General features: G+C 44.7%; 1 protein-coding gene across 7 annotated transcripts in view; it reads left to right on the top strand.

The window, feature by feature from the left end:
- Window positions 1–12,352, top strand: part of ATG7 (autophagy related 7) — a 228,897-nt gene that overhangs the window by 146,908 nt on the left and 69,637 nt on the right. For 3 of the 7 annotated variants that reach the window (XM_029917408.1, XM_029917411.1, XM_029917406.1), the window contains one exon: window positions 5,582–5,808. The exons of 2 other annotated variants lie outside the window; for them this stretch is intronic. In XM_029917408.1, coding sequence (XP_029773268.1) covers window positions 5,582–5,776 — 195 coding nt within the window. In that variant the 3' untranslated portion in view covers window positions 5,777–5,808. Of the gene's footprint in view, window positions 1–3,192; window positions 3,441–5,581; window positions 5,809–12,352 lie in introns of those variants that run through there. 2 more of the 7 variants (XM_029917407.1, XM_029917413.1) reach the window with 2 other exon arrangements.

Raw genomic sequence — 12,352 nt, 5'->3', positions numbered from 1 at the left:
GGAGCCGATACTGGACAGGTGAGATAGGACACTATAAGGAAAAATCACAAATGCCAGGGGTAAGCTGGCATTGGCATTTCCTCCCGGGCCAGTTCTGTGTCCATTGGGAAATACGTTCTCTACACACACATGCAAACTACAGGGCACAGAGGTTGGTGTCAGAAATGGCTTCACAGGGGCTGAAAAGCCCCAAAATCATTTTGGAGCTAATCTTTGTATGTAGAAAGAACTTTGCCCTAATTCTGTTTAGGATTTCTGTAGTCTATTTACTTCTCTTAAGAGAAGTCACAAGGCTTTCACTTGCCCCTTCTCAAAGCCTATGAAGACAGGTACCTAAAATCCCCATTTGCAGGTGAGGAAATTGAATTTGTGGCGTGAGATGACATAGTGATTGAGCAAAGACTCACAAGTGAGTGCTTTCTCTCTCTTAACCCCCACATTTGCCTTTAAATTTAATGCTTAGAATAGTGGCTTTAAGAAAATAATAAACCTTCATTTTATGTTTAATCACCAAGAAACCAAAGATCAAAACCAAGACATTTTGGATGTAATTGTATCTAATGCTCTTGTTCCAAAATGTGGAATCTGAATCCAGGGGACATGTCCCAGGAACTTGGAGGGTCCAGCCACTAAAACCTCAGTCCTCACGGTTTCTGTTTCGGACTAGAGGCCCGTGCCTCCAAGAGCTCTTTACTTTGCTTATCCTTCTAGGGACTCAATTTAAGGATTTCTGCTGGGTCCTGCCCTCAGTTTGCATCTGGGTTCAGGACCTTCCCGTCACGGTTGTTAAGAGCCCTAGCTCCTCCCATAGATGTCTGTCCGTTTATCAGACTCCCACCATTTCTGTTACAACTGCTAACCTCAGCTTGCAACAAAAAACAAAATCAACTTTTGTGGTTCAGAAAGACTCAGATTGCTGACTAAAAGCGTACAAGGTCTCCCTTTAAGGTGTTATGTACTAGTTCTACGTCCTTACCTGCTTCCGGCTGAGCTACCTTACACTGAAGTGTCTCTTTCTTGCCCCTTATGAAAGGTCACAAGATGTAGACAGTGCCTCCAATAATCTGATGCTTCCCTAAGTCCCCGAAACTTTGGCCTCATTAAACTGATTGTTTTACAGCCTGTAGCAGCAATTGGGAGTTTTTCCGCCCCAGACGCAGGGGGTGGGGGGTTCCTTAATGGCCTCCCCTCCCACCTTATCTAATGCTTTTCTGCATTTAGACTTGCTCACTTTCAGCTCCCCATTCCTGGTATCATTTCTGAATTATTCAGGACTCTGTTGGTTTCAAGTGAAAGAGACCCACTTGAATTACCAGAGGCAAATAGAAGCACTGGCGCATTGCACAGGACCGGAAGGAAGGTTGATCCGGCACACTTTGGGGAAAGCCGCAGTTCAGGAGTGACAGGAACAGGGGTTGTCCCTGCGGACAGGCTTCTTCCATAGGACAGTAAACATGGCTGTGGGCAGCCCCAGGGCCTCCTAATTCAGAGCTGCAGTCACCCCACACAGATTGGCCTCTCATGTCCCAGATTCAAAACCTAAGGCCCAGCCTGGGTCTCATGCTCTTTTGGGGGCTGGTCAAGTTAGGCCAGAGAGGCAGCATGGTTAGCATGAGAGGAAGGGGCACCCCCATCAGAAGGTGTTTGCTGTTACCAGAGACCCTGAGGGAGCTGGAGATTTAAAACTAAAGGTGTCTGATACAAATCTGAGAGTCCGTCACAAGAGGAGTGACTCAGAGCAGGTTAAAAACCAAGAGGCATAATATGCTTTTTTTTAAATGTTATATATTCAATAAAGCTTTCCTAACCAATTTTCCTTTCATTGACTCTCCTGATTAATTAACTGCACACTGTTGTTAAAGCGTTATCTGGCACCCGCAGAGGCTGGATGCTCCCAGATAGTAGTCTGCTTTCTAGAACACTTGCACATTTCCACTCCCACCAATTGAGGGGTATGCTTTCCAAAACCTGGGAATGCCAGATGGGCTTGATGTAATTGTGCTGTTTAATGAAATATCCCCCTAATGAAGAAACAATGCAAAAAGAAAGTTAATGCTAGAAAATCGAGTTTGATGCAGAAAGATTTGATGATGGCCAGCAGCAATGGCTCTTGTGTAGTGCGGAGAGGGCTTTACCTTTTATTCCAGAAGAGCTTCTGGAGTCTCGTCCCCTCTGTTGAAATTCTAGCTGTGTAGCCTTGGGCAGTATCAGCAGCATTTTGAGACTTAGTCCTTTATTGAAAAATGGAAATAATAACAACCTTTTTGGGTAACTGTTAGGATCAAGCAAGATGATGTCTGTAAAGCACTGAAAACATTTTTTGTCACATAAGAAGCACGCGAAAAACCAGACATCTTGTGTCATCGTCATCATCTTCATTATAATTATTAACAATAGTCAGTATTTGAAGAGAGACACATATATTTATACTGTTTCACACCTACTTTTCTGTTAAATGGTATAATAAGAGGATATTATTTCTGTTCAAGAATTTACTAAGTTTATTTCTTTTAATAACAATTGGAAGTGATTGCTTAACCATAGAGAAAAATCATTTATTTATCCAATCAATCCCTGAAAACCTAAATAATTTTTTAATATAAAAGGACAACTCCAGAAAGTTCTAGAAGTATATGAAAACCTAATTTATTAGGATGAGTATGGAGCACATCCATCCTCCTTCCAATGTATGTTTGGTTTTTATAAAAAGAAAAATTTTTAAAAAAGGTTAAACCAGATGAAAAACTTTAAAAGAGAGGAGATAATTAGAAAGTCTTTGGGATGCCTGAGTGACTCAGTCGAGCATTTGACTTCAGCTCAGGTCATGATCTCACAGTTTGTGGGTTCAAACCCTGTATCAGGCTCTGTGCTGACCGCTAGCTCAGAGCCTGGAGCCTGCTTCAGATTCTGTCTTTTTCTCTTTGCCCCTCCCCTGTTCACGTTCTGTCTCTCTCTCTCTCAAAAATAAACAAAATGTTAAAAAAAAAAAAAAAAAGTCTTCATGTAGCTTTAAGGAGCCTCTGAGTTTCAGCAGAACCCATGTTGGCTCTATTCATAACCCTGCTTTCTGGACCAGCATTCTAGAAGTTGGTATGTTCTTTTCATTTGTGTTTTCACAGAGGGCAGCAAAATTTAGTTCTAAGTATATTTCGGGCATCTGGATTCTAGTCAGCATTTCTGGCTCTGTTTTAGAACCTAAAGTCTGCGGCTTACTCCTAATGTGGAAAATGGAATAATCCCCCAGGCACAAGAAGAAGAACTCCAGCACTGAGGCTGCCGTTACTATAGCGAGACAGTGCTGCAGACATCATAAGACTTGTTATACAAGGAAACATGATTACAGCGGATTAGAGAAACTTGCCAGAGCCTTGAAGGATTTATTGCTTTTTGAATTCTGAATGAGACATAAATATGTTTTTCCCCCCTCTTAACTCTGGACCCCATACAGAGAAGGTGAGAAAATTCTTCAGCAAATTCTAGAATGCTTAGCTGCTAAAGATGGGTTGGGTATCATGTCCAAGTCATATTGCAAAGAACATGAATGCTTGCTTGGCAGAGGTAAAGAACAGTCCCTCCTTTCTGTCTGCACTGCCAAGTTAGTTACTGCTTGTCTCCCAGTGGGAGAAAAATGTAGCTCCTTGGGGAGTCTTCTGGAAGGCAGCATGGAGTAATGGAAAAAGCAATGCACTCAGAGGCATGAGGCCTGGATTGCAGCTTCCGCACTCCTAAGCTCTGTGATTTTCAACAGGTTACTTAAACTCTCTGAGCCTTTGTGTCATTCTGTCAAATATGGGGATAGTAAGTCCCATCTCAGAGGGTGGCATTAAGGACTGAACTATGTTAAACATCATGTAGGAAATCTCAAACCTTAGTTGCGTTAGCATCACAATGGCAGCCTGTAGTACACACATTTGAGTTCATAGATCTCAGAATTTTGCTGGTATACTAAAGGGAGGGAGTTTAAAAGTAAGGATGATCTGTCACCTTATCTATTCTCCAGATTCTTTGGTTTCTCTGGAAGGTGAAGAGATAGCATGGGATCGTGGTTAGGAACAGCTTTGGAATCAGACAGACCCAAGTTTAAATTCATTACGTGCTAGCCATGAAGCATTGAACAATTCACTTGACTTCTACCTTAGTTTCCTCATCTGTGAAGTGGATATAAAAATAGTACCTCAACCTGGGTGTCTGTTGGTGTTGGCTCAGATCACGATCTCACAGTTTGATGGATTCAAGCCCCGAGGCAGGCTCTGTGCTGACAGTGCAGAGCCTACTTCAGATTCTCTCTCTTCTTTCTCTCTCTCTGCCCCTCCTCTGTTCACAATGTCTCTGTCTCTCTCTAAATAAGTAAATAAACTTAAAAGTGAAAAAAAATAGTACCTCAACCATTCTTTATCCCTTTTCCTATTCTCTGTATGGCACTTATCACTATTGGAAATTATTTGTGTTGATTTCGTCTCCTACTCTATCCCCCACTCAAATATAATCCCCATAAAAGCAAAGACTTCATATATGATGTTTACCACTTTACATGTCTTGCCTGAGATAGTGACTGGTGCATTACTGTTATTCTTTTCATCTTCTGTTTTTTTAAAAAAAATTCCCCTCCCACTATCACAGCTAAATTTGTATACAGTAGCTGAGTGAGAAACCAGGCACAGGTATTTTGTATTTGGAAATACCTGTGTTCTTACAGTTGAGTTTCTATTTCTTGAAGATGCTTACTCAGCCTTCGATTGCACAGTTTGACTTGTGACATCAGAAGATTGACAGACAGAAGTCTGACTCAGAGATTGAGCTAGGAAAGAGCATGACTTTCAGCCCCGCTCACCCTTGGAGGGATGGCTGGACAAGGCTCAAAAAGGTCTTAGATTTCAGTGCATCTAGGAAGGTATTTAGCAAATTATTTTTAGCCATTTGGACTTGGTACAGATCACCAAAAGAATCCGCTGTCTGTGCATAAGTGAAGGATGAGAACGGAAGGACGAGCTGGAGCTGAGGGGGAGAGCAGCCTTCCCCGCTGCGTCCCAGGGGAGCCAGGGCTGGTGCCCACCCCACCTCACATCCCCAGGGCATCCTCTCTGACTTGAATAGACCTAGCACGTTGGACGCCCCTAAGACTCCAACGTGCTCCACAACCACTAAGAGCTGGGCCCACTGCAGACAGGATATGTTTGGCCTGAGTTTCAACCTCATTCATTAGCCCTCTGCCTGGGAAGAGGTGGCATTCATGGCAGTGAACTGTAGGCACAACATTCACTCCTTTTTATCTACGCTGCCAAGTTTGTTACTGCCTTGTCTCCCAGCGAAAACTGAGACCTGAGAAGAGGAGCTCTTGACTCTCCTACCTCTTTCTTTCAAGCCCTGTGAACTGGTTCTTCTAAAGTCGTGTGGGACCGAGCCAGGCCTGCAAGGTGGGGCAAGAAAGGTTCCTGAACACGTAGAGGTTGTACACAAAAGGTTACATGTGTGTGTGCTATGTGGGGGGAGTGTCAATGTCATTATATTCTCAAGAGGTGTCTTTGATCCAAAGTAGGTTTGGAACCACCAGCCTAAGTGGACCTAATACTATTTTTTTTAGTATTTGCAGACTCTGCGGCTTTGCTCTCTGGCACCCACAGCTCTGTGGGGGCGGGCCAACGATGGAGCTGCTGGAGCAGGGTACAGCTGCCCAGTCTTGTTTGGATTTTGCATTATGGCTATCTCCTCTCTTCCCACGTCTGCTCAAACAGTTGCACAAACAATCAAGCCAGGCCCATTGGCAGCCAAGTCCTGACTTGTCCACAGAAGGCTTGGCTGAAGAGGATGGTAAGAAATTCTATAAACAAGGTGTCTCTGTAGATTTGGCTTTAGGAATAAGATAAAGCCATGTCATCAAGAAACCCACAGTCCCCTCAGTTTCTTTGGTCACAAAATGTTCCCCAGTCGTTCCCATACTCTTAGAGGAGAGGCAACAGTCAAACAGGCTTTTGGCTGATGAAGTGCAGGATGAGCTCTGAGTTTCTGCCTCCAGGAGCACGACTGCTCACTCCCCTTCTGCCCAGCACCCTCTGCTAGCTTTCTCACAGGCCCTCAGAGTTAGGCGCTTGTCTTACTCCATGTTGAACTACTCAGCAAAGTGCTTCTGCCTCACTCTTACCACAAAAGTCTGTTAACTGTAAGGTCTAGAAGTGAAAAGCTGCTGCTAGATGAGAGTGTTCCTTTGTTGTGGTTTTTTTATGGGTAGTTTTGAGAGCGAGCACATGCATGCATAAGGGGGGGGCACAGAGAGAGAGAGGGAGAGAGAGGATCTGAAGCAGGCTCCATGATGACAGCAGAGAGCCTGATGCAGAGCCTGACCTCAAGAACCACGAGATCGTGTCCTGAGCCTTGGACACTTAACCAACAAAGCCACCCAGGAGCCCCCGTGTCTTTGTTTCTTGCATGCTTTGCCTTCAGCAAGAGTATGGCAGCTTCTGCATATTGAGACTTTCTCACATGCCATGCTCTGTGCAGTGCTCTATGACATTTGTCTCATTCAGTCCTTATCCTAAGGTAAATGTCAGTATTCCCTTTCTACAGGTGTGCAAGTTGAGGTTTAGAGAGGTATAGTCAGTGATCAGGTCTAAAAGTGTAGGGGTACCATAGCATAGGGGGACCCAAGAGCCATCAGCAGATAGGAAACAGAGGCCCCACCCTGGAGCAGAGTCATGAGGTAGATAAAATTTAGTTTAGAAAAAGAACTTAGGATGGAGGAGCTGAGACCGGAGTCTGAGGAAAGCATGGATGTTTATTACCTTCTCCTTCTATTACTCTTGTTTGGTCTTTGTCACTTAAGATGCAGGGAATTAATCACCTTGACCAGAATTCTCAAGTCATCCGTTTGGGATTCGTATTCATCGTTCTCTGAATTATAGCTACAGACACTTGCCTGCTAGTCTGGTCTGGCTTCTCTCCATCACAGACCCACAGCCATTTCCCTTTGACAAGCACAGGCCCCAGGGAGTCCTGCCTTTAGTCCCTGTCCCCTCCAGTCCACCCCTCTAATGGCCACCAGGCTTCCTTTTTTGACTCATAGATCTGAGCATGTTCCTCAGGGACTTACAGAGGCTAAACTTTGCCTCTGGAGGAGAGCAGCTCTCGGTGCGGCAGTCACACGCAGCTCCTGCAGCAGGTTCCAACCGGTGCCCAGGCTTGTCAGTCCTGGCCACCCTGGGCTTCTCCCTGTCCCCTGGCACTCACTCTCTCTACCTGGCAACTGCATGCTCATCCTTCAACCTTTCATCATTTCAGAAGGCTCCCCTGGGTCACTTCTCACCCTTGTCACACTGGATCATCGTTATTTTTTAGTTTCTTGAGAATCAAAACGGTGTCTTAACTATCTTTATATTTTCATTATCTAGCATTTACCTAACACACGCCCAGCATTGACTAAGCACAGGTTTGAAAGAATGAATGGCTCTTTGACTCTTTAAGGGGGAGGTGAGGAATCGGGGACATTATAAAGAGAAGGTCTTCTTGCTACAGTAATCTCACAGTGCAACTGTCTCATGTGTATGTATATTTGTGTCTCATACATAAATGCACGTGGTCCAGTGGAATTGCTGGTGTGAGAAATAAAGATGCTTTCCCAGCATTTCATGTCCTCTCTCTCTCTCTCTCTCTCTCTCTCTCGTTTTAAGAGAACTGAGAAAAGTCCTTCATGGACTACTTTTTAAGATAACTCCTTTATGGGCGCCTGGGTGGCTCAGTCGGTTAAGCATCTGACTTTGGCTCAGGTCATGATTTCACAGTTCATGGGTTCAAGCCCCACGTCAGGTTCTGTGTTGACAGTTCAGAGCCTGGAGCCTGTTTCAGATTCTTGTCTTCCTCTCTCTCTTCCCCTCCTCCACTCACACACACTCTGTCTCTCTCTGTGTCAAAAATAAATAAACTATAAAAAAATTTTTTTTTTAAAGATAACTCCTTGAGGATTAGACTCTATAAGATTAATGCCTGTATCAGTCAGAATCTTTGGTTTGGAAGTTGGACACTAACTCCAAGAAATTTAAGCAAATGTGAGGTTTTATATGTTCAGGTAACTGAAAAATTCCTGGATAGTCCTAGCTTGAAGAACTGCTTGATCCAAGCGTTCAAAAAATGTCCATGGTGACCTTCCTGTCTCCTTCTGTTGCCTGGCTTTTCTCTGCACCGTTTCATTCTCCGGCTGGCTCTGGCCTCATGGTAACAAGATGGCACTGTTAGCTTCTGGCTTAGCACCTCCCATGGGAGGAGAGCCTTGTCCCTGTTGGCGCTGCCTGAGGTCCTGTTTCACGGGGTGGAGTGACCCAGTTACTACCATGGGGCAGGCTGGTAAGTCTCACTTGTCGGATACGTTCCCGTCTCTGCTGGTGATGGGATAGACAGCCCACCAAAATCACATGGCCTGAGAGTCACAGAGGAACTGGTGAAAAATGAGGAAGCTGGTGTGGTGATCACAGAGATCATGACGCCGCAGGCTGAGCGGAGTGACATCCTTCACGTTACCTTTCCTTTCTTTTCTGTTGCTCATAGTTCTCTTATTTCCTAGACCTGAACAGTGTGATAGACCCCAAGCAGGTGGCTTGTCTTTTCCTTTTTCTGTAAATACCTGCCCCCCAGGATTGTTAAAAACAGCTTACTGCTTTCTTTGACTTCTCACCCTAGCCTTCGTGGTTGGTCCAACAGCTCCCATGTGTGAGAGACATGGAATACCAAATGGAGGGATTAGAACACAGCAGTGTTTCATGAGGACTTGCGTTTCTTGATGAGATCAAGGAACACTTCAATTCCCAGTGGTTTTTCATTGGAATCCTGCCATAAGTTCTCTACTTATCTACTATATAGATTTAAAGCAAATACTATTCTTGAGAACATGGTCTCCCTTTACTTTCCTTCTGTAGTTTACTAATGGTTTTTTATCTTCAATGACTGTCTGCTTCTGATATTCAACCCTGACTGCCAATTGTCACCATGACCAAGCCACAAAATACCAATACCAATAGATCCTTCTTTTTTTTTTAATGTTTATTCATTTTTGAAAGAGGGAGAGAGAGCACATGAGCAGAGGCAGAAAGAGGGAGACTCAGAATCCAAAGCAGTCTCAAGATTCTGAGCTGTCAGTGCAGAGCCCAGTGTAAGGCTCAAACCCACGAACCATGAGATCATGACCTGAGCCGAAACTGGATGCTTAACTGACTGAGCCATATAGGTGCCCCAGTGGATCCTTCTTAAATGGGGAATAATAACAAAACATAGCACTTTGGCCCTTATTTAATTTCTTCCAACTGGTAGTTTCTTTCTTTTCCCATTATGCTTCCTATACTTGTTTTCTAGCATACTTTCCATCCCAGTTTGGCTGCTCCCTAGCATTTTTTCGAGCTGCTACCATCTACCCAGGACAGAAATTGTAACTTACTGAGTACCTGTTTCTGTTAAGTGCATCAATAGGCCTTTTATGACAATCATGCCATTTCTTTCTCATAGCAATGCTTTATGGGATACATGTCATCATCACTACTTACAAGAGGCTAAGTGAGGATAAATAATTTGCCTCACGTCCTCCCATTGGTAGGAGACCTGGGATTCAGTTCCAACTCTGCTAAACCTCAAAGCCCTTTCTCCAAGAATTAGGCCAGGACCTCTAAGATACTGGAATAGTATAAGGCTCAATTTCTGACCTGAAGTCAAAGGGATTAGACGGACACATATGAGACAGAGAGTGAATTGAAGGTAGGGTCACTTCTAAGTGCCATCTGATAAGGTAGAGTCGATGGTGCCCGTCAAGTTCAGGACATGGTGAATTCTGCCTCCCAGGCCCACTCGACTTCTATCTGAACCTCACTATGCATATATATAAATATTCAATCTAGAGTTTATTTTAAATGTTACCCCCGCCACAGCTGCACAGAATACTCACCACTTTGTTTACGATGTGCCGTAAATTGAGACACTTATGTCTCCTTGCCCTTGTGTCAAACCCAGAAATATTTGTGAGCCCTAAGTATCTTTACACATGTTGACCCTTATGTCCACTGCCTTTCAGGTTTCATGAGCCCCTTGATCAGCACAAGTCAGTTAGGAGCTCTCCTTTGCACACCTGATTTGGCAAGACCGTGGCCAAGGAGAGGTCTTTATCTCTGCCCTGGATGTCTGCAACTTGGTGGGATTCAGTGCAGCCCAGTTCATGGGGGCCTACCGAGTGCCCAGGCAGTGGCAAGTGGTGTTCAGGGCCTGGAGTAAGAGGACAGCATATTTGTTCAGTGTCTGCTCTTAGGCCCCTTGTGAGCACTGGCAGTCAAGACACTCGGAGCAAGGTCTCTGTGTTCATGGAGCTTTGTAAACAAGCAAACAAAAGACGCTTTCTGCTCATGTTGAGCACAAAGATGAAAACAAAACAGAACGTTGGGATAGATTGAACTAGTTTGGGGAGTGGAGGAAGAGAAAATAGAGGTAAGGAGTTGGACAGTTTAGACTAGCAGGTGAGTACAGGCTGTTCTGAGAAGGCAGCTTCTGAGTAGAGAAGGGAGCCAGATGTGTGAGGGTGTGGGGAAAGGGCCTGTGAGTCAGGGGAGCACCCTGCACAAGGATGTAGGCTGGGAACAAGGCTTGTTCAACCTAAGAAACGAAGGACCTATAACCAGCATGGAGAAAGCACCGGGAGTTGGAGGGGAGTGGTAGGAAGTGAGGGTGGAGACACAGGCAAGGAGCAAGCAACAGGGACTCTCATAGGCCATGAGAAAGAGCTTGTGTTGTGTTTTTAGCAGGAGAGTGACAGGGAGTGATTTGCATATTTTTTTAAAGCCTTGACTGCTATGTGGTCAATGGATCAGGGTGTGGTTCCTTATTCTTGATGTCACTTTTTATAAAGGAAGCAGCTAAGATGAGGAAACCCTAGATACTGACCACTCTTTAGTGAGGAAAGGGAGCAGGAGCAGCCTAATGTCAGGCACCCAACTCCTGGAAGGGGGCTGGGAGGCTCTGTTGGGAAGTGCACTGGAGCTTGGCAGTGACTTTGAGGTGCAGAGGAGAGGACTGGTGCTGGTGATGGTGAAGAGCCTGTGTTAGGAGCACGCATCTGGGGGCGGCCTGCACTGTGTCAACCACTGTGGTCAGTGCTGGGGGTGAGCTTGAGATACAGCGCTTGCCGAACGCTGATGCTGGCACTTCACAGGCCAGGTGATTAGATGAGTCTGTAATACAAACTAACACGTGGGAACTTCTTGAAGGAAAATTTGTTGATATCCTTAACTTAGAATGTCAGAGAAAGTCCTGGTGTCTTCATTGAATTCCTGCACCTTCTGCTAGCTCAGTTTTAAGCTAGGACGGTCTTGAAAAATCTGTGCTGTCCTGTCTGTGTCCTCCACCCCCAGTTTACCTTGGTCCTTTGTGTGTGTGTGTCTCTCTCTCTCTCTCTCTCTCTCTCTCTCTCTTTCTGACCCTCTCTCTCTATCACATGCACACATACACGCACACGTACACATGCACAAGTACATAACACGTACACGCACACATACACATACCAGGAACTGGGCTTTCTGGGGCATCTCAGGATCGCCAGGGTAGCTTATTCCGTCCTGTGTCTTCACCTTGGGACAAACATGATCCCTGGCTGGTAAATCCCCTCAAGTGCTCAGGGTCTATTCGCAGCCCCAAGACATCCTCATGACCTCCTGAGCACCAGGTGCTTATGTAAGTACCTAATAAGGGTCAGGTTCTGCCCCTTGGTACCTGGATGTACTAGGAAGGCTGTCGGAGTCCAATCTGCTCTCACCTTTAGGAACTATTTTTGGTTTTATTTTTGCATTCCTTTCTTCTTCTTGTGTTGCTTTTAACTTGTTCCCAGCATTCATTCTAGCAAAATCTGGAGCCTCTGGTGTTTATCACTGGCCAGGCTCCATATCCGTTGGTAGCAAAGCAGTTCTAGGAATTTCCGTCATAATCTGTTAGCCAAATACTCCATGCATCAGCAGGGGCAGTAGCTGTCCGTTGATCTGAGTTTTATGTGATGAAATTTTTTTTGGTCTTTTGTTTCCCCCTCTCAGATGAGAACTACTGTTTGCCAGCACTGACATCATCAAAACCATTTCAATTTAGGTCTCTGTGTGAGAATATAATTACACCTCCCAAAGATAAAGGCCTGGCCTAGTAAAGTGAGGACAAAAAATAAATAGGGTCGGTAGAAGGGGAATGATTACTGATACCACGTAGGATGGATGGCAGCGCACTTTTTCAGTGATATTATTTATTTTATTTTATTTTAGCTAAGTATTTTTGTCCAAAATGAAAATCAGATGTTTTTCTTCTTTTTCATTTTTTTCCCCAAAGCAAATGGTTACAAACACTTACTTAATAT

Source organism: Suricata suricatta, chromosome 12 (genome assembly GCF_006229205.1).
Source record: "Suricata suricatta isolate VVHF042 chromosome 12, meerkat_22Aug2017_6uvM2_HiC, whole genome shotgun sequence".
Classification (NCBI taxonomy): domain Eukaryota; kingdom Metazoa; phylum Chordata; class Mammalia; order Carnivora; family Herpestidae; genus Suricata; species Suricata suricatta.
This window is presented reverse-complemented; position numbering and strand designations above follow the sequence as displayed.